At 41.4% G+C, this 27,479-nt stretch overlaps 2 protein-coding genes across 7 annotated transcripts in view; one reads left to right on the top strand and one right to left on the bottom strand.

The window, feature by feature from the left end:
• The window catches only part of flrt1b (fibronectin leucine rich transmembrane protein 1b), a 31,798-nt gene extending 6,064 nt beyond the window's left edge, over positions 1-25,734 (top strand). For all 3 annotated transcript variants that reach the window (XM_019253497.2, XM_019253496.2, XM_019253495.2), the window contains exons 2-3: positions 17,122-18,235; positions 20,953-25,734. In XM_019253497.2, coding sequence (XP_019109042.1) covers positions 20,968-23,166 — 2,199 coding nt within the window. In that variant the 5' untranslated portion in view covers positions 17,122-18,235; positions 20,953-20,967 and the 3' untranslated portion in view covers positions 23,167-25,734. The remainder of the gene's footprint in view (positions 1-17,121; positions 18,236-20,952) is intronic.
• The window catches only part of macrod1 (mono-ADP ribosylhydrolase 1), a 109,777-nt gene that overhangs the window by 60,759 nt on the left and 21,539 nt on the right, over positions 1-27,479 (bottom strand). The window lies entirely within an intron of this gene.

Genomic DNA, 27,479 nt, shown 5'->3' with positions numbered 1-27,479 from the left:
GAAAAAAAGAGAGAGAGCGGCACAGAACATGAGATTAAAGTGTAATGTCCTAGAGAGGGAGAGAGAAAGAGAAAATCCAGGGCAAGTCATGCAGTTAGAAGGAACTGCACATTGGCAGAATGTGGCGAGAATAAAGAAGAGGAGAGAAGGCTGCAGACACTCTTTCTCTATCGCCTCCCTTTTGATCTTCTCTTATTCACCCATCCGACAGCAGGAGAGGAGCGAGGCTTACATAACTCTCCATTTGAAACACAATAAACCAAGAAGAGGTCTGAAGACACACAATAGGCATCTTACAGATTGTTAAATTGCCAAACAAATCCAAAAAAATAAGACCATTTACACGCATGGGGTCAAGCTGATATCAGTATCGTCTCTGTGCCTGAATGGCCGTATTTTTCATTTCCTACAATCTGTTACAGGCAGCATTCATTTTGAACAAAGGGCCGCGCTTACACCTCAGGAGAAAATTGCTTAAAATCCTTGGCACATGTGTGAAGCTCAGCTGACTGAGCTTCTGTTAAGTTTTTTTTTAACGGCACATGTGTTTAAAGACGTGTTCGTGCCACTGTATTCAGGACAATGTGTGTCAGCTGTGAACACTCCTGTTAACCTGAGGTGTGTGTGGTCCTGAATTGAACTCAATGAATTATTGTATTATTATATGTCTTTTGAGCAGCCTTCATGTGAGGTGTTGACTTTGCTGTGCGGTCAGGTTGCTAACGGCAATATGAGGCTAATATCAGACAAATAAAAAGAATGATCACACTATTAAATCCAAGACCAAGATCTTCTGCCTTACAACAGAGCATAATCCTCCAAAGCAATAGCTACATTTTATACTGTTCTGCAGAGGAACTGGACTGATTCTCCATGCGGACTTTATTATATTTTGGCTCAATACTGAATCTATACAAGCAGTGAAATGTGCATGGATGGATGAAGTTGATGAGATTTACTGGAAAACACTTCAATTCAACTCCGCAGGGGAAAAAGACTTGGTGTTTTTACATTTGTTTGATTCTTAAGCCTGCACCTACACTTTTTGGCCACTTAGGGGAAGTACAACAAACTAGAAACACAACACTGACATATTTATATATTTAAAACTAATTTGGTGAAATTTCTTATTTATTTGGTTTAGGGCAATCTGGTGAAAGTGAGCCTAATTTTCTCTCTTCTTAGCTCCTTTTAGAAAAACGTAGCTCTTTAGTCATTTACTGTGTCTGCTTGCTGTTTGTTATCAGAGTTTTTTTTGCTGAAAATAGTCAAGTTGTAGGCTGTGAAACCAAAACAATGAGCTGAAAGAGGCTAAAACGCTCACTAGACTTATTTGTTTCAATGGTTAATATAAACATCTCGTTTAGTTCAGTTTCACATATCTAGAAATGTATTAATGATTAAGTCCTTCACTCTTATGCTGAACTGTGTATATATATATATATACACACACACACACACACACACACATGGGTGAATTATTCCATACTGTCAAATGCAAAAGCCTTGTAGTATGCCCCTAGGGGTTAAAATAACCTTGTTTTCTTCAGTAGTGAGGGCAGTTTTCCCTGGTGGCAGTTTGTTCAGTTTACCAGCAAGTGATTGTACGTAGTGGTGAGCAGTGTTCAAGGCTCTGGGTCAGTGCCCTGTGGCAGAACAGCAGGTGTCAAAAAGAAGAGATGACTCTCTGTGCTTCATGTATCAAAAGCAGTATGTCTGCTGTCCTGAGGGTTGTTTGACCTTCTTATCCAACGTGCCTATCTGAATCTATCAGTTTCTGACTATTAATTAGTTATCTCACAAAATCTTATTGTTATAGCTAACATGTACTAAAAAATTAGGCATTGATTTAGATCACTTTCGCAGACTGTCCTCAGCTTTCTTTTCATGCCTACAGTCCTGACATTCAGCATTAATGTTTCACTGCAAAATGTAAATAATTGAGCAGCATGAAACCAGAACTGGACTGTTACCGAGCATATCAATGCTTGTCGACTTTGGCAGGCTGTTAACATTTCCTTTTATTAATGATTCAATATTGGAATTGGTACCCATCCAAATCAATATATGATTGTAACAAATAGCAATGTCCATGCTGCCCTCGACTGGCTCGTGGCCTTTTCATGGCTGTTAAATAAAATAAATAAAATAAATTGTGTTCTTTCAGTCAGATGAATTGAGCCAGATTGGATTGTGTTTTATTGATCAGCAAGAGAGGAAATTGTCTTGTCATCTTCATGATCATGGTATACATCAGAAATAAATGGAGAATATGTCGTATACAGAGTTCAGTAACTACAATACAAAATGTACAATTGTAAGTGATGGTCTCTGGCTTTAAAAAAAAACACCCTTTTATTCCCTTCTCATACAAATAGAACAAACCAAAAGAACAGGGGTGGGAGTGGAGCGCCTGCTATATATATGAGTCTCCAAATATACCTGCGCATTAATGTTTCCAGGCACCCCACCCTATTAAAGCCTGTGTGTGGGAAACACTGCACTTGTAGCCAGATTTAGCATTTAACCCGCCCCTGAAACAATGATTTCATAACTGTGTCCTGAACAGCTTTACAGAGAGTCAGACTGAGACAGCACAACGGATGATTTACTGAGGATTACGGCACATTTCCTCATCTTTAACAAATACTAGTGGAATATAAAGCTTGTTTAGATATAAACAGCAAAATTCAATCACTCAACTCTACCTGAACCCACGCTGCACTGTCACAGATTATAAGAAAAAAATAAGAAAATGCAGCTCTATCTCTTTTACAATTGATAGAAAATCGTATGTAAACAGTGGATCAGCAGGCTGAGGCAGGTAGCGTCTATAATGAGTCATGGGTCTGAACCTTTCTCATCTCTCTGATCATATCTGTCATATATGAATAGAAAAATTCTATCCAATCCAATCCTATCTCCAAAATGACAAGGGACGTGCTCACGAACTGACATACCTGGTATTGACATGTGATCTGTATCTGGATAATGACATTCAGTCCATGGGCCTTTGCATTTACACCTGATGTAAAAAGCAATTTGTTATCGTGATTCTGCAATTGGATCCCAATATGCAAATGAGTTAGGCGGCACCGGTGAACTAGTCAACAATCTTTTGTTTTGCTTTGTGATTTTCTTGCCTTAAAGTGGCTGGAATTGCCATTTTTATTGTAACACAGCATGACATGTCAATGGGAAAACAATGTGGTTAAATGTGTTGCCTATTGTAATGAACATACGGAGAATTGTCACTTGAATCTGCAGCTTTCCTCAGCTTTGTTCCTCTATTAGTTAACACTCTCGTAGTGTCCTTTTCGGCCAGAGAAGCGTGCCATTTTCAGCCAAATAGCTCTAAAACACGACTGTACACTACCTTCTCAGCACCAAACAACAAGCAAACACAGTTATCGACTAGCTGGTGAACATAGTGGAACATTTAGCAGCTAAAGAGGTAAATATTTCCCTCAGGAGCTGGTAGAGACAAAAAAAAACTGAGATAAAAGAGAGAAGATATTGGGTTTATATTCGCCAGGTGGCCAGACACACAACTCCACTTACATTTTACATTAGCATGCATTTTCCCAATCCAAATACTCATTATATGGTTATGCCAGGTGTAATCGGGGTAATACAGTCAGCTCAGTCCAGGACGTCCTCAGATGAACAGGAGAAAATAGTTTATGTGGGTAATTTATTATGCGTACTAATCGATATTATATTATATTATACCATATTATACTAACCCATAAACAAAAAGATTAAATTAATAACAGAGTTTGTTTTAGGAGTAAAATCCATGTTTTCCTTTGGCTTTTCCTCTTTGCTTATAGAGCAAGACAAGCTTGCTCACGATTAAGCTACAAAGACCAACACATATATTAACATTACCAAAATCGATTTTATCTATGCTTAGTTACTGTTTTAGTTTACGACTTCTGAAATCTATTGTAGGAGGCAGTATGGCTCTAAAACAAACTGTGCTTTTATATTATTAAGGTTATGTTATGTTTTGGCTGAGTCTGTCTCGAAAAGACATAATAAAAACGATCACCAGGAAACCTGAAATAAATATATCCCACAGTAGATGTGAGATAAGAACATTAGAGAGATGCATTACACAAGGGAAGGTTTTAACAATTTAGGAGGCTTTCTGACACACCGGCATGAGCTTACACACGCACAAACACAATGGCCTTGCATTAGGCTCTGTTAAATTGCATTATGGCTTTGTGTCCGAGTGTGTGTGTGTGTGTGTGTGTGTGTGTGTGTGTGTGTGTGTCAGTCCATTTGTTGGAGCAGAAGAAGGGGAAGAAGTGGGAGATACAGGCAGGTCAGAGAGAGTCGGAGTCATACAGAGAGAAGTTCAGAGATGAGTTGTTGTTTGTGCAGCTGGGATTACTTCAGAGCGCCTGCACTGTTCCCTCACCTGCCTTTAAACCAGCTGCAGACACCTCCAGAAAACCTGCAACCTTTGATTAAATAGTGCAAGTTAAAACAAGCTGAATATCTGTAAAAAACGAGAAATAAGCTCTGTTCTATTCCATAAAAATTTTGATTATTCTCACTTATGCAAAAATAAACTCTCTAGTAAGAATACGCTATTTTTAGGGGCACCAGTTAGCTCAGTTGGTAGAACGTGCGCCCCATGCACAAAGGCTCAGTCCATGTTGCAGAGGCCCAGGGTTTGAATCCGACCCGTGGCCCTTTGCTGCGTGTCCTCCCCCTCTTTCAATGGCACCTTTCAGCTATGTCTGTCAAATAAAGCTTGAAAAAGCCCACAAATACACTGCTTTCACTTGTAGAAACATCAGTGAACACGAGCACCTCACACTCAAATTAACTCTGTCATCAAGCTTTTATACTGGAGGTTGATCGAAAATATAAACCTAGTGAAAGGAAAGGAAAGTGCACAGACGTGTAAGTCTGGACGAGAAGTTCAATTGATGCAGACAGATTTTCTTTTGATCCTTCTTGGATCAAAGGCTGAGAAAGCTAATGGAGAGGGACAGGTACAAACATATTAATGAATAAATCAGCACCTATGGCCAGGGGTTACTGATTATTTTTGGAATAAAGACTCATGCATCATCTCTTTCCTGGACATTAATATTTAAGTTGTTGTTACTGTCTGTCTGTTTTTTTTATTTCAGTGTAGAAACACATGAAAGATTTCATGTTTCAAGCAGAGTAATAAAAGAATTAATGTCCAATTCTTTTTGCAGTCCCATAATTTAATCTCATATTAGCCCAAAATTTTAATAGCATCAGTGTGCCAGTGTTTGTATCATTTATACCATGGTTCACATCTGTTGCAGCAGTCTGAGTGTGTTGCCTGCAGCAAAAATTAGTGCTGCAATGACATGTGGTGCATGTAATTTATTTGGAACTTGTGTTTTTTTAAAAAAAGCTCAATTTTAGATTTTAGGACCTACACCAACTGTGCCTTTGCTGGCAATGTTTTCCTGTCCACTGCTTAATGATATTGTGGGTGTTCAAATGCGAGGTGTTTTTCTGTGTCTATTTAAGAGCTAACATGTAGAATCGTGTTTACTTTCTGCCTTTTACATGTTTGTTGCTATGTGTTGCTCTTTGTTTTACACTTTGGTCATCTACTGTAGATATCATAAGGCTTTTCTGAGGTGAGCTGTCTTTTTGTAGTTGCCTATGCTTCTTGAACGAATGTTCTTCACAACCATTTTACAACTATGGCAAAAATGTATAACCAAACAAAATTTGGCACAAAAATACCAAAGCAATTAACCACAGCAACTGTTTCAGAGCTACAAGGTGCACAAGAAACTAAATCCCTAAATTTGGACCAAAACAAGGAACCAAATGCAAAATGACTACTAAAGTACCTTGATAACATCACACTAAGCACGCTATCCAATATCATCAAACACATTGGGAACCAATTACTGAGGTATGGTCAGAAAGTGCTACACTCAATGATGGTACTTGTTTGTGTGGTTGACTGGCAGAAATATATGCTTGACCTGATGTATTGGATTCCAATAGATCTCTCTATTGGTATGCAGGGATGATGCTTGACTCTATGCTTGAATAAGCTTTGATAATTACCCTATAGCCTTTTCTGGAGTGTGCTCATTGTCTCTTTATAATGAGGAACAAAGATAAACACAGCCAAAACAGAAAACGACTGCCGACTGACAGACTGGCAGGAGTTGCATCGGTTTCACTTCACTCACTTTACTCAGCAACAGCACATTTCCTTTTTTTTTTTTCTTCTTGCTTTTTAAAAAGTTTAGCTCCTGTGAATTTTTTTCCCCCCTTCTAGAGATAATAATGAAATGGAGAGTGACGGGAAGTGACAGAGAGAGTGGGAGAGAGAGAGGGAGATAAAGTGTCAGTGGGTGAGAGGTAACAAAGCTTGTCAGCTGGATCCCAACCTTCGGTACCGTGCCATAGCTTGCCACCAGGAGGCCACACGTACTTCACATCTTATTGGATTCAAAATGACTTGTTTCGTCTGTCATCAGGAGACACACACACACACACACACACAAAGGACTCCAGGGATACTGCTCCAAAGGCATAAGTGCTAAGTTCAACCTAGCGAGAGTTATTGTGACCTATCTAAGAGTGCCTTCTGGTGGACTGTTGTGTATGTGTGTGTGTAGGTGTGTGTGTGTGGGTGTGGGTGTGTGGGTGTCCGGTCCATAAATTGCCCGTCTACAGATACTTCCTGTGCATACCTTATTCTGAGCTAGACACAGAAAGCGAGAGAGAGTGTAAATGCTTTGAGCTGGAAAAACCCTCAATCATATTTAATGGGATTATTTATCCACATACTGTCATGAGACGATGTGTATGCATGCTGGGCTGTGTGTGTTTTGCTGAGAGATGGGGTATATCATAGCATCTCCAGACATATAATATTGCAGGCAGATGGGTGTGTATCTTTTTTTTTTTTCTGCGCAGATAAATGTAATGCACTCCAACTGTACTGATGGAAAACAGTGTTAGACTGATATAACAGGACAATTTTAAAGCTGTTTATGTTTCATTTAAACGTTGGCTAGGTCACATCGTCTGTTGCTGATGTGTCTTACTGCTGCTACTGAATATGTTTTTATGAATATTATTTCTTTATCGCAGATGGCTAAGCAGAGAAATCTATCCAGTATGGTGTGGGAGGATTTTACTCTCACTTCAGGGGTGTCATTCTGCAATGACACCTGCCTCACCCTGCCTTAAGGAGCTGCCAACCCACCTAAAAGCTTTCATCTGTGAGGGTTTCACCGGCGAGTCCCATGGTCTAATTGGTGTTGCAGAAGGCTTTTCTATCCTGCCAAGATTAACACACTAGGGAAAACAGTGAATCCTTTTAAATGAGTTTCCGTTGGAGTGGTCAGTTTTTAATTGAAAGATTTGTATTTTTTGGTTAGCAGCAACTCCGGTCAGAAAACACGAGTCCTCATCAAGAAACCTGCATATTTATCTAACCCTAATTGGAGGTGAAGTGAGCCCGTGAAGGGGCTGGGCATCAAGCACGCAGCGCTGTGAATATATTGTCAGTACCCAAGGCCGCAGCCCTCAGAGAGCCCCCAGAGAGATAATACAGTTTATTTACCGCTTATGCATAAAAATCTTTGCGCTGTCTCTGTAGCCCACAGTGTGAGGTCTGACTGTTTTAATTATTAGCTGCTGTGTTTAAAATGAAGCCGCCAGCATTTTCATTATTCGCACCGTATTTATGCAAAACACCGTCACTCTGGGTGTCTTGTGTTTCAGGGTGTGTGTGTGTGTCCACCCATCCCTGCCACCTCCATCCTCGTTTCTTCTTTCCTCCTAACTACCTCTTTCTCTTTCATCCCCACTGCCGCCTGCCTTTTCACCTCCTCTCCTGCACTCTTTAGCCTGTCCCCACCTCCACCTCCTCCTCCTCCTCCTTCTCCTCCGTCTCTACTGTTCTCTTTGCCTCTCTCAAGCAGCGCTCCCTCTCTCAAAGTCTCGTTTATTCCCTCCTCTGCTGTTCATTCGCTCTTTGGAAACCAGCTTCCTCCGGGGCAAAAACTCCACAACTCACTTTGTCTCCCTGTCCGCCTCCATCTATGCACCCTGCCTTCCATCTTTTCTCTTCATCCTCTCTCTTTCACTCCTTTCCACAATACAATAGGTTTCAGGACCCATCTATTGAAGATTCCCATTTGCACTGGCTGCCTCTTAGTGGCTTGCTCTCATCTTATCACTTTTGGAGTTTTGTCCTGGTTGCTGTTCAGGAGAAGTAGAGAAAGAAAGAAAGAAAGAAAGAAAGAAAGAAAGAAAGAAAGAAAACAAAGGAAGGAACTTAGCCACCAAACATTCGCACACAGATATAAGTAGCAGGAAGGATTTTTGATTTTAATTATTTTCTCAGAAAGTAATTAAATGAAACAGAACCTACATGTAAAGGTGTGTGATATCCAAGATATTAACAGTGATAGTGACAGAACAGTTGCATTGCTTGACAACCTTCTAATAACCTAATGCCAACACAGAAACAGAGAGAGGAAAGCACTCCCTCTAACGTAACTAGTTGGCATAGAAAGTCACAGATCAAGTCACGACAACATGAAATAAGAAACTAGACACTTAGGCTACTTAAAATGGATGAGAGTCCAGCTAACGTCATTTAAAATCTGATACAAAACACATGCATACTGTTGCTGAATGTTATTAACAAAGCTAAAGCCCTGTTCCCACAAAGACAGGAAACAGCACAAAAATCACCTGAAGCGTCACCATCTTATTGTGCATGCAGCTGTAATTAGATTCATGCCTTGAACGAGTAGCGAGGCTCTCAGAGAAAAACACCTGCAACAAAGCCAATTCATCGCATGTTCTTGTGTTTCTAATCGCAAAAAAGACTTGTGCGAATAGGTAGCGTTGAAAATAAAGGATTTTGACTGTTAAATAAGACAAAGAAAAGAAAAAATATTGTGTTTTTGTTTTTGTATAATTGATTTATTGAAATAGATTTTCTGTTTGCAGGAGTATTCTTAAATTGAACATAAACTTATTTAATTTATATCATGATAAATATCAAAATAAACTAATGTCATGTAAAAGCAATGAAGGAAAAGGAGTAAAAAAAAATAGAAAGGAGAAATAACATGAGATGGACAAAGACAAAAAAACAAAGCCAAGGAAAGAAGAAAGAAAAAAATAGAAATAGAGCAAGAGACTAAAAAAAGTGCCAGAAAAACACAGCGTCTAAATGGAAAAAGAAGAATAGCAAACAGGAAGAAAGGGTGTTGAAAGGGGATGAATGTCAGAAAAAAAAACATGCCAAAAACCTTCTAAATAATCCACCGACTCTACTTAACACCTTCCATCAGCCTGACGTAGTCGACCTACTGTATAAGCAAATTCAGAGATAATTGACCTCAACACTATTCTGAGTGAGAGGAGAGAGATGGAGGGAAGCAGAGATTGTACCATGGTGTGAACTGCCATACAGAGTAAGTGGGAGGTAGTGTTGTCACAGTGCATAATGGTGTTGCTATCATTATCACTGGCTTGAAGAACAAAGAACAGAGAGACCCGATGTGTATGGGGTGTGTACATCAGCGAGAGAGTCACTGCAAGTTCATGGGTCAAAAGTGCAACAAACAAGTGTGTGTAAGCATATGAAAGAGAGGCAGCGAGGGCGACTGTGTCAGTGTTTATTTCTGTAAGCGTGAAGAGAACTTTGTGAGGTGTCCAGCTGCCTCTCGAGGCACAAACCACCCAGAGATATGTCGTAGTGCCAAAATGTTATTGACTGTTTAACATGTTTGTGTCAACTTTCATGAGGGCTGTGGCATTTTCTCCCTCTTCATGTGTGCAACGGCACAAATTCTTGTGAATTTTTAGAGCATTTCTGTGCTCGGCTTCAAATGGAAAGAAACGGGAACCACAAAAGAACAATATTGCACTGCTGTTTCTATTTTAAGTTTCGTCACATTGAATGGATGAAACACAGGATGAAAGTGACAAAAGAAAATCTTAGTACATCACTGCCACTTACAAGACACTGTACTGATGTAGTAAAGGAGTGCACTTACATCTCTTTAAATGTATTTGCTCCATCTCAGAGTGACAGAAACTGAGTCCAAAGCAGATTAATGATCAGCTTACTACAGGGCTGTTGTATGGCTTGTGCGTGATTTATTTTATTTATTTATTTCTTTGATGATATTATTTTCTGCTCCAAATCTGGATTATACACTAAGTCTATCGGGGCCAGCCATCTTGCTTTGCATGCAGCCAGTTGTAGACTTTGAATGCTTCCCTTTTCAGAAGAAAGGTTTGCTGAGCTCAGAGCAGGAATACGTTAGAAATCATGACAGTGTCTGTCGTTTAAAACAAGGCTCTTCACTTATGCTTGTCTAATCGACAAATAAAAACAAATACACGACAAAATTACTTTTTTATCAGCCTATATCCATGTAAAAACATGGTAATACATAATGATAAGAACTAAACATATAACTAAAAATGCTCTTACCCTCATCCACCAGCTCGCTGAGAAGAAATTTATGAAGTAAGAACAGATTGGCAGGAAATATTGCATGTGACAACTGTATTTAATAGTGGTGGTCACAGGAAATGTGGTTTAATACCACAGGTCACAAAAGTTCATTGGCAAACAAATTGGGTTTCCGGTGACTACTTCATGATAAACGCCTACTCGTGTTTTGCCAGTTAAATGCTTTTAATGCGAAGCTGCAGCAGCAGAAAATGTTTGAATTAGAAGAAACTTAATACAGCAAGGGAATTCTGCCCAGTTCTAACCCAGTAGCAGTAGTAGTTGTAATAATTCCTATTTTCTTATTGTCAATAAATCCTATAAAAATGCCAAAGCCAACAACATCCACAGACATGCTAAATGTGAACAAAAACTGAGCTAAAAAGAGCCACACAGTTACATCGGGTTTTTTCATATTCTAATAAACATGTTGTTTATTTTGAACTAATGTTACAAACACCGTCCTGCTGCTGTAAATACTCACGAGTGCACAAAATGTGCATTAATTCACGTCTTAAAACAGTCCCCAATGAATGCACCGGCCACTCCTGTTTGTTTGAGTAATGTTTTCTAAAAAGAGGACCAGCAGTTTTAAGAAATTACTAATCCTTTTTTTTTTTTTATATAACTACATTATTATATTTGTGATCCATTTTTAAAAGCCTGTGTCTGCAGTAGAGAGCTACAGACACGTTAGGAAGGTCAGAAAATATTATGCTGACAGATGGATTAACACATCGATAGGTGCACTTTGTTGACAGTGAGAAAAAAAGAGAAACACACCAGCCATGTGTTTTTAATCATTTGCAACTAATTGATGAAGTGTCTGCGTAGAAATTAGCGGTAAAAATGAAGCCAGCCCCGGTGTGTGTTACAGCCGAGAGCCTGCCCTCAGATCTTTGCTGCTTATCCCTGCTCTGTCGCTTCCCTCATCTCTCTCCTTCTCTGGCCCTCCCTCTCATGCTAAATGGAAGCTGTGTATTGCCGTGTTAGAAAGCTAGTCACATCCCTCTCACTCTTCTTTTTAGCCCCTCTTAGAGTCTCTCCCTCTCTTTTTTTTCCATTTCCCACCTCTACCTTTCTCTGTGTCTCTCCTTGACACTCTCTCTCTGTCTTTTTCTCTCTCGCTCTGCTCCCTCTTGCCTTAGCGCCGTCCACGCCGACACCCTCGACTGAGTCTGCCGGAGCCACGGCCTTCAGAGCCTGACAAGAATTCAGTGCCTGCGCGAGTGTGTGTGTCTACGCATGTGTCGCCAAGCATAGATGAAATATGAGCTGTTAAATATGAATGCTGGGTTATGTTCCGATGCCATGTAGTCACGTCACTCATGCATGGAGGAGTAGTAAAAATGTGCATGCATATATATCCACACACATACGTGGCATGGGTTTAGTGTGTATGACAAGTAACTGCAGCATCTTATTCTGCATCACATTTGCTATCCATTTGTCTGTGATACTTGCCACACACAGTCACTCACACACACAAACACACACACAGAGGCAGGCCCTGGATTCAGGCTTCACTGACTTTAAACCTTGCTCAGGCTGACAGTAATTTCTGCCTCCAAATTACATTCCAATGGCTTCATAAATCTGCTGCCTCCTACGCCTCTTTCTCTTTCCCCCCCGTCTTCCTGCTTCTGCTTCTCTATCTTCCCCTCTTCTCCGTCGTTCTCTTCCCCTCTCCCTTTTACTCCAGCCTCACTTCATTCTTTCCTGTATAAACCTCCACCCTCCTTCCATCTCTGCCTCTATTTCACCATCTCTCTTTCTCCTCCGTCTCTCCACCCCTATCACTTGTTTTCTCGTTTCCCCACACTCCTTCTCTCTGGCGCTGGCTCAGTAAATGAGAAACAGGGAGGCAGAGATGGGGAAGGTTACGTGTGCGGGGTAGTTAAACAGTCACACACACATACATAAATCCATGCAGATACATACGCCTACCTCCACACACACACACACACAAACACAGATGTGCTCATGTACACAAAGAAATGTGAACACATCCATAGTCAAACATCATAAACAACACATTACTCTTTGATTGAAAGACAAGCATTTGTGCTGCCATAAATTTGCCCTGCCTCGAAATTGACTTGTGCCAGCGCACGTGCGCGCACACACACACACGTATGCATATACACGTGTGTACACACATGACCGTTTTAATGAGAGTGTTCATTTTACAGATAGTGCCTCTAGGTGAAATAATTGCCAATGTTGGGCCCTGATGGCTGGTCCAAGTGTTCTCAGGCCAGTTGTCTTTATGTGCCATGGCGGGCCACGAACACACCCTTCATCTCCCTCGCTGGCGCTTTAACTGCTGCTCTGCTGTAGTCGACACACACACACGGCATGAAGACCTGGGCATAATATGCATAAGCACACAATGTAGACACCAACTTACGCATTAATACCAAGCACACACATACACGCGCGCTGAGGCAGAGGCCAGCAGAGAACAATAGGGCCGTCTGACAATGGGGCTCAGAGGAATTCTCTCCTCCATATTAATATTCAGCAGTGTGGATGTAGAGAGAGTGTGTGTCAGCAGGGACGCATGCTCATCAACCTCTCTAACACTGAGGTTAGGCAGCCACATGATTACAAAGTACTCAGACTTTGGTCCCCTGCTCCATAACTATTAATCCCTAGCTCCTACTCCCTCACTTCCTATCTCCTAGCTCCCTATAGTGCACAGAGCGAGCACACTGCCAAGTATCACAGCTGTCACTTTTCTTTGCTTTCCATTTTCTGAATTATCCCGAACAGCCTGATGGAGCAAAGAGGTGGATGGAAATGGATATTTGATATTGTCAATTTCCTGCTGCCACCCACGATAATGTTTCAAAGTGCAACTAGAAGGTCATCTGAAGGAGAATATGCAAAAATAAAATGTTTCATTTTTCTTGCTAACTTTTGACGAAAGTGGCAAAAAAAAAAAGAAACACCCAGAGGCTTTGTAGTTTTGCCACGTGTATTACATCATGTTAAAGACAAACACACCTGTAGTACCAGACTTTCCTCTGTACCGCCATCTGCAAATTGTACAAGGCACCCACTCACAATGCACATAAAAATACTATAGCCACATCTCTGTACAAATGTTACCTCCATCTGGAAATCAAACAAAGAACATGAATCACACGCAGCACATATTTACACATCCTATGCATAGCCAGGATTATTAGTTACACTGGACCCTCCAGCAGCCCTGAGCTCAGACGCAGATATATTTTGTCTGTACTTGTAGATTTCTTGCGCTCTCATAAAGCAAAGGAAAAACATGCTAATAGCTGATCGTTATTGCACAAAAGGGAAGAGAAAAACAAAACAGCAAGAGCATTTTGACTGCGCAGAAGCCACAGTGAAAGTCACATACTGCAGCGTGCCTGTAGGCTAAACAGTTGTCATTGACTGGCTCACAAGAGCAGAGTGATTTCTGTCCCCCTGAGGAGTGAGACGTTCTCTGTGCTCTCTGTTATGCAGGAAAAAACAAGTACAAACAGAAAAGACGCACACCGAAGGGTCAGTTGGAAATATTTTTGACCTGAACACTATGTGGGTCACCTGCCCAATGTATGGCAAGCGCTCTCTTTATTACTGCCTCTACTCCTCACGAGCGGTGTGAGAGTTATGGGGAAGGAGAATATCCAGGAATTGGTTTGTGGTGATAAAAAATGTGTTTGTACATTTTTATGATTCCCTAAGAAATTGCTGGAAAAACCTGAAATGATTTGAGTGGGCTAAAAGATTCAAGTAATGGCTCTTTTTCCTGCACCCCCCTGCTGTTAGATAATTTGCTAGTGTTTCGTACCTCCTTTTTTTCTTCCCGTATTATCCAAGGGTAGTTACTAATTTGGCAGTAGTTTAACTGTGTAAGGACCTGGTTTTAGAGTATAAAATTATTTGACATAATAAAGTACACACTTTTTATACAAAAAATGAACTGTTGGTGATGTCTGCAATTTAATTCTGGAAAAATACAAGAAATAAACTCTGACAAGAGTACATCAATGCTCTGCAGGCTTATTTTCCCATAAAAGCTGTAACTTATTTTTTTAATTATTTTCATCCTTAATCAATATAATATAATTAAATTAATCAAATGAAAAAGAAAATGCCCATCAGAGTTTCCTAAAGCTCAAGCGGGCTTATTTAAATTGCTTGTTTTGTCCAAACCTAAAAGATATTCATGAAATATTTAGCTTTCAAAAACAGCTTTTGAATAAAAAAAAATAAAATGGACTTAAATAATCAAATAATATATATGAGGAGTAATAATAACTGTAATTCCACTCTACTAATAATTTATTTTTAACAACCTTGTCAACGTTAGAGCTCTAGTGGATTTTCATCTTTTGTATCTAGTCTAAATACACACAATTGCCATGCAAATGTCAAGACACTTGAAAAATTTCACTTTTCTATACATTTCTAAGGAACATCCACACAAACTGCACTTATTAACATCAAAAGGAAATGAAATTGTATGAAAGACGACGATAAACTCAAAGAGGGCGAGGTCTAGCCATTCACCTTTAAAAGGTTTTTGCGTAATTTCTTTCTTGCAGGTTAACCAGTGTATTGAGGTGTAGGATAAACGTTGGATATTAATAAGGGCGATATCTTCTTTGCAAATTGCTTCAGCAATGTACTGAAATACCGTTCTCTACCGTTCTCTAACCTTCCTCAAACATCAGATACCGCCCTTTCCTAAATCACTATGACTCCTTGCCTTGATACATCCTCCGTCTCCCCCACAACACTTCCCCCTAACAAGGCTTGCTTTTGAAAATCCATCACAAAAACTTTTAAAGACAGCCTCGACATTGTACAGATAGAGCTTCACATATTGATGTCTAACGGGTGATTGCAGTGAGCTGTGGAAATGCTGCTGATGTTCAATATTCACATCTTGTCCAATGCAGGCAGACATTTTGCCTGCGGTAGGCAAAGATTAGTGCACAGTGCAAGGCTAGTTTTGGACCAGACACTGCAACCAATTAAGGGGACTGTTTTTAAAACGACAGTTAGTGTTACTAAAGGTGACATATGCTGTTAATACTTGACTGATGACATCCAATTAAAAGTCTTCATTTGAATTATGATTCGACTTCAAAGCCTCTTTGAAGCCGAAATACCAACACAAGAGGATTTAATGATTTTTAAGTATTATGGCATCAGTCAGTGATTTACAAATGAAGGGAATAAAATGGGTATAGAGCACCATACATAATGCTCAGTATACATCTAGACCGTCCTTGAACCGACCATAATCTCACTTCTCCTTAAATGCCAATCACAAAGTCGACCCAATCTCTATTTAGCATTCGGCCCCATCGCAAGCTGTTTTCATTATGTATGTTAGCCGCACTCTGCACATATAAATCAGTTTACTATGCCACAAACTGGGTATCAGTCTGGAGCTGTTTTATAAAAAGGAAAATGTATCTCACCACACACTACCCAACTTCATCCCACGCCAACCACCTAACTACCAGATTAAACAGCACACTCATTTAAACACATTCCTTTCCATTTGTGGAACCAGTTACCAAATCAAGAGTAAAAACACATACTGTCACCCTGGGTTAAGGATGTATAGCACACACGCACAGACATAAGCCTGCTGAGCAACTTCTTCTCAGCTCCAGCACGTGCCCTCTGAAAATGAAAATGAGGACGGCTTTATTTGTCTCTATTTGTGTTTAAGCAAACTGCATGATAATTTCCCAGTTGGCTATCTAGTCTACTTACTCTGGGATGAAGTGAACAGGCGAATGTGAGCAGTGGAGCAGTTAATGGTCTTGATGAATCTGTCTCTGTACCCTCAGTATGCCTGATGAAACCCTTATATTTCTAAAGCCAGTGTTCACTAGGGGGTTCGATTCTGCACACAAGATACAGGCACTTAGCGCATGGTGGTTAATGAAAGCTCCAAAGCTTTGTGTGACAAAAAAAAAAAAAAAAAAATTTTGTTTAAAAAAAAAAAAAAAAAAAAACACATATAAAACATAGAGTTACCTTAATGGGAGGTTTGTGTCCATTGGGAGCTTAGTGTTGCGCATATGCAGCGTTGACCTTCAGGAAGTATTTTCACGAGGTACTTAATTTTAAAAGGTATAACTGTTCTGATGGGAATAATTATTTAGCCCATACCTTTTAGTATTCAATATTGTGCCAACGTTGAAACCTAAAATTACATCTTTAAGTCACTTGGCATAAAAAAATAAAGACATGAAAGCATTTCATTTCTGCGGCCCCTTAAGAACACGTTCGTTTTCATTAATTTTAATCTACTGTACCAAGATTTGAATATATTTGGAGTAAAGTATACAAGATGAATTTGGAAGGTAATCAGACATTACTGAACTATTCAGGCAATATTATATTTCCTGACATTGAACCCTAAAACCTGGTAATAAGAAAACCTAAACTAGTTAAAGGTTGTTTCATTTCTGGTGTATTACAAATGGCCTGTTGTGTGTGGTTTCAGATTGATTTTACACTGTATAATTTTTTCAAATATCTTGTTACTCTCATTCACTGCATCTCCAAATGAAATTCTAACACTGTGCTTGTCTGCTGTCTCCTCGCAGGTTAGTGTTCACTAACGCTCAGCCAGACATCCTGCTGAAGCAAACACCAGTCAAGCCTACCTTGAGGGTAAAAGTCGGAAGTCCATTACTGCTAACCTGTGGGAGAACTTTTCACACCGAGCCACGTGACTGGCCATCACAACGCCGCTTGAGTGAACTACATCCAGTACACTTTGTCATCTTGCTTTGCTGCCTCTGAAGAAAAACTGTGTGAACCGAAAAGGAAGCAATCAAACATTGAAAAGAGGAGAGTTGAGGCTAACGCCGAGAGGAAAGCAAAAAGAAGCCGGAGCAGAGACTTTTACAGCCTTTTCTGCACTGGGCCTGTCCATCACAGCCTCAGACGTAGTCATTACCATCATCAAACTGTGAAATTCGTGTCAAAATAATTGTTAGAATACAACCAATAATAATAGATCATAAGGACTCTGCTGGATTTTTCTGAGCTGTGGAAATCTCACTTATTCTCACTTCATTAATTAAAACCACTACCTGGTTATTCAAAGCGAGTTTTGCATGGCACCGTACTATTTTTGAATGACCCACTACTTGCATGAGTATCCAGGATTGCTTTTGACTTCGAAGAAGGACCCTTGAGCCCTCAACCATCTTCTGACTGCCTGCCCAACTGTAGCATTTGGGTGTGGAGGGGTGATTTCAGAATTAGGCCTCTGGATGCTTGTTGAAGATGACTTGAGTTGGCAGACCTAAAAGCCCCTTACCCCAGAGAGAGAAAGAGCTTGGCAGTAGGACAGACACACACACACGCACACACACGCACACACACACATACACACACACAACACACAAATGTGGGTGCCGATGCGGCTTTGAGCCATGCTGGTGTTGCTACTTGTGGATCCCTGGAGTACAGGCTATCATCATCCCTATCATCATTCACCCAAGCTGAGGAAGATTCAACGGCCCCAAGGAGCAAGGCTACACTTCTGAACGATTCAAAGTAGACTGGGAATCTGTGCTAACATACAGAGAGGTCCACTGCTACATCCGCAATTACACAGAAAGACACGCCGATACTCTGCTCAACACCACAAATCCTTCGTACAGGAAAAACAAGGCTGCGGCGGACGTGAAAGGCACGAAGACTGAGCAGGTTAGCAAGCCCACCGCAATCACATCCTTACTTAGACCTTTTTACACACACACACACACATGCATCCTGCATTCCCGCCAATGAAGAACACCACACTTACATCTTGTTTTCAGCTACATGATCAGAAAGAAAAGACACAAACACACACACTAGTTCTGTGCTCCAACAAAGGCTTTTATTACAGAACATGATTGAAATATTGGGGCGAGGGGGGGCGCCACAAAGGAAAAAGAAAGCAAATGCACGAGTGAGAAAGCTAGAAAGGAAAGCTAGAGTTCTAAAGGACGTGAGAAAGAGATAGGGAGTCTGCTGCATCTAAATGAAAAAGAGAAATTAAGTTGCCATGGAGGAGAGGCGAGGGGAGATCTGGGCAGGAGGAGTAAAGCAAAGCTGATTGATGCAATCTCAGTGTGTAGGAATCAACGGACAACTGGAAAGGAAAGGATAAAAGAGGATTAAAAAGAGATAGAGAAAAGGGAGGAGAGGAGGAGGAGGACTTCACGGACACTTCTGCAAACAAACCTGAGAGTGGATATAATGAAAGATTATGAAGGGGAGAAGGTGGTGGTGGGCAGATGGGAGAAGTAGATGACGTGAAAGATAGAGATGCAGAGAGAGGAGTGCGCCATAAGAGAGAGTGACAGTTGGGGATAGTGAGCCAACGAGCCAGGCAGTGTAGAAGACAGAAAATCTAAGGATCATTAAAAAGACGTGTCGATAGGAAGCCTTGGCATGTAGGCAGACACACACAGGGTTCGTGCCAAGAGGATATTTACGAAAGGGAAGCGGGGATTATGTGGCGCCGAAGCATATGTTAATTGATATTCCTACAGAAATCACAATATGGTCTCAGTTTCTACCTTGACACTCCCTCCTGAGTGTTCCTCTCGCTTACTTTTTCTGTCTCTCAAATGCTGGAAATGCTTGGAAGTTGTCAGATTTAAGCTAAAAATACCATTAAGAAAAGAGAAAATATAGTATAGCCTGGGTCCATGCCGAGTTGTGTGGAGCACACTCTTTTCTTACATATATACTGCCTGTGTTGAGCTGAGACAGGAGCTGGTTGTTGGTGATGCAGATCTTTCATACAAATGCTCTTAAAGATGCACACACCAGCATGTACAGGTACACAAATGTAGCTATTTTTACACTTATCTCACAGAAAAAAAAATAGCAACCAAGCATTTTTTGCTTTTGCAACAAACTCCGGGCACTGAAAGTCTTCACTGCCAGGAACTCGCTAACCCTCTCCTGCTCTGACGGACTGTCCAACTCTCCATCTGTCTTCTCGCCTCCATCCCTCCCCACCCCCCAACCCCATCTCGGTGTCTTCTATTGTTGCCATCTCTTGTTTGCTTTGCATGGATTTTGACTGCAGCCAAGGGGAAATTTTGCATCGAGCACCGAGTTCTCATACGTACACACAAACACATACATCCGTGCACAGAAAGGGGTGAAAAAAAAATACTTGCCTTTAGAGGATTTGTTTATCAAATGTGCTGTCAAATCATGTCAGGCGTTTCACATCAGGGCACATTTTCCAGCCCCAGGCTAACAGAAAGAAAGGATTCAACAAGAGTACGCCGCAATGTAATTTCTACAACTTTCACCGCTGTATATTATTCATGTTCTATAAATAGTGTGTTATGAATGTGAGTGCACAGAGATCATTTTATCTGAATTGTAAATTCCTGTTACTGATGTTGGTGTCAGGGATTCGCTAGGAGACAAGTCATAAGACATCGACCGAGCAACGTATTAATGTTTCAGAAAAATGCTTCTCTGTAAAACATCTCGCTAAAACATTTCTGGGGATTTCAGGACCACTTTCCTGAATAATTTATAGAAATTTCACGAACAATAACAACCAAGAGAAAACATGCATTATACATGTCAGCTTGTACTGAGACTCTCTTCTGTATGTGAATGCTTTGTGTTCGGTATGTTTACTTACTTGTGTGTGCATTTCTTTGCGTATACGGCCATAACCTCAAACCTGTGTTGCCTTTTGTTTCTGAATACACAATCAAGCACTCTGCTTCTCTGTTTCTCCGTTTTCGCTTGTCTTAATACTACTCATCGCATGGTTAGATATAGTGCAGGCACAACAAGTTTATCACTTGTATTGTCTTAAAAGCTATCAACAGCGCTGTGGGCAATTAATCAGATTTCCTTCTCTCCTTTCCAATCTCTCCACCATTTTAGTTTCATGTCACTCACTCCATTTCAGTTAATCTCCCCGGGAAAAAAATACTCATTTTCCCTCCTTGGAACTGCCACTGTCCAATTTTCTCCATCTCTGTCATCGTTTTGCTTTCAATGATTCTTGCAATCATAAGCACACATTCACTTCACTCTTTATCACACTGGCTGCCTCTAAATGTCCGTTTGTCTTCTGCTTGGTTGCTCTGACCCATTTAATACTGGACAGCCCCTCTTAAGTATGTCTGACTATTCAATCCCCGAATCTTCTCCACTTTGGAGATAAAAAAAAACGTTTTAACAGCATGTGGAAAATACATCATTCTGGAGAAAGAGGTTAAATTTATGGTTTGTCCTGCACTATCTTTATCTGAAACTCATTTTGCCAACAACTCTTTCTTCTTTCTCTTTTGAATATAATGAGTTACTGTGATTTTTTTTTTTTTATAATCAGTGAGTTATAGCCTTTGTACTTATTTTAATCCAGTTTCCCATTTTTCCTCTCTTTCAATCAGGAGCTGTGCACCAACATGGCAGCTGAGAGTCTTGCTGAGCTCCGGGATTGGCTCTTTCTGCTCCTCCTGTGCCTCACCTTATTGGCTGAGGTGCTGGAACTGGCGGCAGCGGCAATTGCCATGGAGACGGGCGAGGGAGATGAGGGCATTGTTTGTCCCTCAGTGTGCCGCTGTGATGAGGGTTTTGTCTACTGCAACGACCGTGGCCTCAGTATAATTCCTCCACTACCATTAATGGCTGCCATCCTCTACTTACAGAGCAACCGGCTGAGTAACGCTGGCCTGCCTCCCTCACTGGAACGCAGCACTTCCATACGAGTCATTTACCTGTATGCCAATCAGCTGGATGAATTCCCTATACACCTCCCACCTTCATTACGGGAGCTCCATTTACAGGATAATAATATACGAACGTTACCGAGGTCAGCTCTGGCCAAGTTACCATTACTAGAACGTTTACACCTGGATGATAACTCTATATCCACAGTTAGCATCCAGGAGCGAGCTTTTTCTGGGACTCCACGGCTTCGACTCCTGTTTCTGTCACGGAACCATCTGTCAAGCATCCCTGCAGGCCTGCCAGCATCCTTGGAAGAGTTGCGACTGGACGACAATAGGATCAGCACCATTCCCACACATGCTTTCCGTGGCCTCGCCTCCCTGCGGCGCTTGGTCCTAGATGGGAACCTGTTGGCCAACACACGCATTGCAGATGACACCTTTTCACGTCTTTCCAACCTGACTGAGCTGTCGTTGGTCAGGAATGCCCTGCAGTCTCCACCAGTTAACCTACCATCGGCTCATCTCGTGCGACTCCATTTACAAGATAATGGAATGACCCACATACCACGGGGGGCGCTGGAGGGAATGCGTCGGCTACAGAGACTGGACCTGTCCGGAAACAATCTGACCAGTCTCCCAAGAGGACTTTTTAAGGACACAGAAAGCCTGGAGCTGCTACTGCTGCGAGGAAATCCCTGGTACTGTGGCTGCAACCTTCGCTGGCTCCATGCCTGGCTGCACGGCCGGGGGTCAGCAGTGACAGTCAGGGGTCTGACATGTCAGGGGCCTGAGCCTGTAAGGGGTCAGACCCTCAGAGACGTAACCTCCCTGATGGAGCAGTGTGAAGGACCCCCTGCTGGTCCCAGTACTGGAATGGGGGTGAACCCAGCAGAAAAAGACGGAGGTGGTGAAGATGCTGCAGGAGGGGAGCACTCAGTGGCTTCAGTCCCCCATGGCAGCACCACCACTACCTCTCTGCTGGTCCCCACACAAGGTTCCCTCTTCACCCTGCGAGCCAAGCGGCCGGGCCTTGTTATGCCTTTGCCTCCCGGTGAAGGGGGGCAGGTATCCGGAGAGGCCTTGGAGCTGACTGTAAAACCTCTCTCTTCGGACAGTGTGCTGGTGAGTTGGCTGTGTCCGCAGCCAGCACCCTCCTTCCGCCTGTCGTGGCTGAGGTTGGGTAGCAGTGCAGCTCTCGGTTCGATAACAGAGACTCTGGTACCTGGAGAGAGGAGGCAGTACCTCCTTACCCAGCTCACCCCACGCTCCCATTACCTCATCTGCTTGCTGCCACTACGACCAGAGCCCTCCTTTGGGGGTTCCAGCATGGGTTCATCTCGGGTTGGCAGCATGGACACGGACAGTAAAGACTCGGCCCCGGCCTGTGCTCAGATAGAGACTGGAGAGGCTCTGGTCAACTCAGGAGGGGAGGGGTCAGATAAAGAGGGACAGGACTCTGAACTAACAGCCCTGCCGTTGGCTGGGATCATAGGGGGTGCCACAGCATTAGTAAGCCTGCTGTTAATCTTTGGTATCTTCTGCTGGTATGGACAGAGAGCGGGTTACATGTCCGGGGACACAGGCGCATACAGCAGGGGCCGGGGTGGAAAACATTATGATGACTATGTAGAGTCAGGCACTAAGAAAGACACTTCCATCTTAGAGATCAGGGCACCTCCTGCAGGGTTTCAGATGACAGCTATGGCCCATCAACCCTTACAGCCTAAGCTGGAGGATGTCACCTACATCCATACTATTTTCCCCTCCTCTTCCTCTTCCTCCCAAGCTAACGGGACCTACCGGAGCAACCACGGAGCTGGCAGCCTCAATGGCACCATCCTCAGCCAAACCAGCCACCATCATGTCACCTATGGTACCAACCGTGGCTACAGAGAGGGTGGTATTCCCGACATAGATTATGCCTACACGTGATGATACAGGGACATGCTCCCTGAGCCACAAACGCCAAGCGCCATCTCTATGATGACGACCCCTTGGCTGGTGGCCATTTTGTCCTTGGTTTCCAAAGTACCCTCTGTGCCTCTGCTGGTTAAATTCTGATTGGTTTGTTAGGTAGAAAAGACTGATTTCAGCTATGTTGATTGGACATTGCTATTGAGTGACAGTAAGTCCTACTATACTCTACTACTGTATACTACATTATACAGTAGGCCCTTCTTTCAGCGCTACTTCTAGTTATAAATGGTTACGTTTTCTCTTTTGGATATCTCAGTGTCTTTCAAACCTACTGTTCTTCTCGGCTCATAATAATACACAGTAACTTATTTGAGGTTGATATACTAGGCTTAGCTGATTTAGCAGGAGATATATTTATAATATGAGGAAAAGGCACTTGATGTGTATAGAGATAGGTCTCATATCTTCCCACCAACTGTAAGCTCTGTGCTGTATAGATAAAAGGGATGACAGAGGGAGAAATCAATGGTTGTTATAACCCACAGATGACAATGCATCATGGTTGACATGAAAAGATGTGTTCCTAGCCCCCCTCCTTTTCCTCTAGTTTACTCCCCTCCTTTTTAATTTTTCCTCCTTTCCGCCTCCTTTTTCTTTTTTTTTTTGGCTGAGGCTCTTTCCTTTTATTTCTCTCGTGTCTTTTGTGGTGCCGTGAGCAGAGAACGACTTTGTTCTCGCCAAGGGAGCTGACAGCAGTGATAACAGTTCTGACAGAGATGGGAGTCACAAACCACAGCGTAGGGAGACTAATGAGAGAGAGAGCAAGAGGGGGGGGGGGGGGGTACATAGATGGATAGATTGATAGATGGATGGATGGCGGGATAGAACATAAAATAAAACAAGAGAAGAGAGAGGTGCTGTTTTGGGCACAGGGAGAGGTGTGTTGGCTTAAGGCAGAAAGCGAGGAGTGAAAAGGAAGATAAGTAAAAAAAAGGGCGTGTGACAAATGCAGCAGCAGGAGGTAAAAAATCAGACAAAAGAAGAAGAAGAAAGGTGCGGGCGGGGTAAAGAAGAGGGGTGACAACTGGAATAATGTGACATTGTCATCCAAAAAATGGCTCAAATTTTACCCACAGTGTAACCATTACTGCACTCAGCCAGTACTCCAGTGATAAAAGACTTCAAGGACTGGAGGTTTTCTGTCGCCAATGATCATTTCAAATCCCATCAAATTATATGAATTAGGCAGTTTCCACTTTATGTATCATCATAACATTTAAATGATCATGATTTCAGAAAAGTTTGCAGGACAACAGGAGGAACAGAGGCGTGGCAAGACAATCAGAGAAAAACATTAAAAAAGTAAAATGACTGAATGAATAATGATTGTCAAGACCACAGGACTTGAGAAGAAGAGCTATTAAAAATTTCCCTTTTCATAATTTCTAAAAGTACTGCATGTACCCAGTTTCTATTGTGGTCTAGTCTCATTATTACTTTTGCAAATGAAGTGAAAGAAACCTAATCATACATCTTATAATAGTAACCCATTATCTCCTAGAGCCTGGTTAAACCTTTGTAATTGAAAAGAAGTTTTAGCAGCTAATAGTTTTTCGGCGGAAGTTGGAACTACTCTGGTCTAATTACTCTAATCACTCATAATAATGTATCATTTCAATTTCATTAAAAACTTGTGGTTGTTTTTATTCATATTTAAGGAAAGGTTCAAGGTAAGAGTGGGCAATATGGATACATATCAAAGCATATGTAATTTTATATTGTGATATTTTATTTATTGTGACTGGGAAAGTGATTATGGACAAAATTGCCAGACAAGAATGGCTGCCTTTGGAGAATCCAGTAAATTAAACACCAGACAAATTAAAGTACTTCATCACATTGGTGCAAAAAAATCATATGAAATTCTAATATTGCTGTAAAGTAGTCGTGCTCATTTATTTGAAACAAAACTGCTTAATACAACCAGAGATATTAAACCGGCGATATTAAACTGAGAGCTTCCACAGAGTAAACGGTATGGTGACATATAATGGTTGACAAATTTGAAGAGCTGAAATAATAAGTCAATTAAACCAATCGACAGAAAAACTGCAACTATTCTGATAAACGATTAATAATTGAAGCCATTCAAAACTTCAAATATTTCCTCGTCTCAGCTTTCTAATTGTGGTTTTGCTGATTTTTTTTTAGTCGTGTGTCACATAAACTGAAAATCTTTAACTTTTGGACCGTGCAGGAAATAGTGTTTATCACTCTATCCCGACATTTTACATTTAACAATGAATTGAACTAATAAGCTGCACAAATCTGAATTGTCATTATATTGCTCCACCCTTCAGGGGGCATTTTGATTTGGAGTATTTTAACAGCTGATTTCTCTTCGAGTAAATCAGTCATTTCAAAGTTGGTCTGATGCGTCCTGTGAGGTGAATTGCATTAGTTGTCTCATGTCGTCCTGTTTGTTAGGCCTTGGTACAGCATAGACACAGTTCTGTTAACAGGGATCACAGCCTTACCACTACACTGTGCAGTTCAACACACAAACAAACATCCACACGGAAAGAAGAAAGCAGTACCTGCTTTCTGACTGTCTCTCTCTGACCCCACTAATACTTAAAAGGGAGGAGGAACTTCAAAGGAAATGGTAGCAAACAGCCGGAGATTAGAAGAGGAAAAGGAGAGGGTAGAGAGGGAGAAATGGATGGATATAGAGCCTGTGAGTGTTGAAACCAGTTCTTACTTTTAGTAGCTGCTCTCTTTCTCTTTTCCAGCCTGTGTTACTGTGTAGCAGTAATTTTGGAAGAGCTCCGGTGTGGATTTTTTTGTTGTTGTTTGTTTTTTCTTTTCATTTCTGCGTTTGTTTTTCTTTTTTAAGAGCACTGAAGCTCCCTTTCATTCTGTGCAGAAATCCTTTTCCTTTAAAAAAGGTCACCCACAGACGTGATAATGAAAACACTCTTATGTATAAACAAAAATGGGTGCAAAATGCTGTTCCATTTACTGGTCTGTCGTCTTTTTTTCTACACAGATGAATAAAGACTTCTAAAAGGAAAAGCAGTTTCATGAGCTCTGTGTGTGTGTGTGTGTGTGTGTGTGTGTGTGCGTGCGTGTGGATGGCGTTTCATTAAATCAGAGACAAAGGCAGGAGATATCAAATAATGCACTGGGACGTCTTAAAAAGAATAAAAATCAATGGGAAGTTCAGATTATTAATATGATTTATGGTGAGACGGAGTGGACCTTGTTAAATCACATACACTGGATGAATACATCAGCTGCTAGATGCTCCGTTTCAATTTGGAAGAATCTACCAGCCCAAAGCAGACGCGTGTCTTTTCATCCCAAGAAGTTTAGCGCATTAGCGTCACATGTTTCACCAAGCGACATGAGAAATGGTGTGTGTGCATTTGCATGGATGTGTTTACGCTCGTCGCTTCTGTGTTTGGACGAAGACATGCCTCTCATTCTAAGTGAGTGCTAATGCTTGTGTAAGCACGGATCAATATAACGAACGGGGGAGTGTATAAGTGTCCGTCTAAGAGTAACTGCTTGTGTTGGGTGTTTGTGAAGGAGTGAGTCAGAGAAAGAAATATACTTTATGTAGATAGAAATCCATCGGAGAGGGAGATAGAGACAGAACAGACTTCATAGCAACGTTCGAAAGGATTTGTGATTATGTCTGTCGGTGTGTGCGTGCGCCAACGCAAACAGTAAATGTGACGTCTGTGCTCTTGACGACAGTGTCTGAGTTCTCATCAGTCATTATGAGGGCCTTCCACAGTCACAGTCCATTATCTAGCATCAAGACCTTTCGCTCAATTATTCTAACTCGCATTACACCCAACAAAAAGATGTATACTCAGAGACTCCACTGCATATCTGTTGAGTCTCTTGCACTGTAACAAATGGAGTCAAAGTGGATTTTCACGTATTCTTCCATTGGGTTACATCTACCAGCGTATCATCAATTCGTAATTTAATTTTCTAAGATAAAAAAAATGTGCCTCGATAATCATCTAATTCATGTTATATGTAGATTGTGCACATGAGCGTAACGGTAAACTCTTCGGTTTACATGACTCCCCCTTTAATTTGGTGTATTTCTGAATACTTTGCCTCTATTTCTTTCTACAAATTAGCTCAATTCACTAATGTGCAATAAAATGGTCAGTTGCATTTTAAACCCCACACTGAGTTTTTTTTTTTTTTTTTTTTTTTTTTTTTTTTCACCACAGTGCTGTTAAGAGTGATGTAAAGCTGCAACTCACAGTAAAGCGTCTTCCGGCGTTTGCATGCATTATAAGCTC

The sequence above is a fragment of the Larimichthys crocea genome, chromosome I, assembly GCF_000972845.2.
Source record: "Larimichthys crocea isolate SSNF chromosome I, L_crocea_2.0, whole genome shotgun sequence".
Classification (NCBI taxonomy): Eukaryota; Metazoa; Chordata; class Actinopteri; family Sciaenidae; genus Larimichthys; species Larimichthys crocea.
This window is presented reverse-complemented; position numbering and strand designations above follow the sequence as displayed.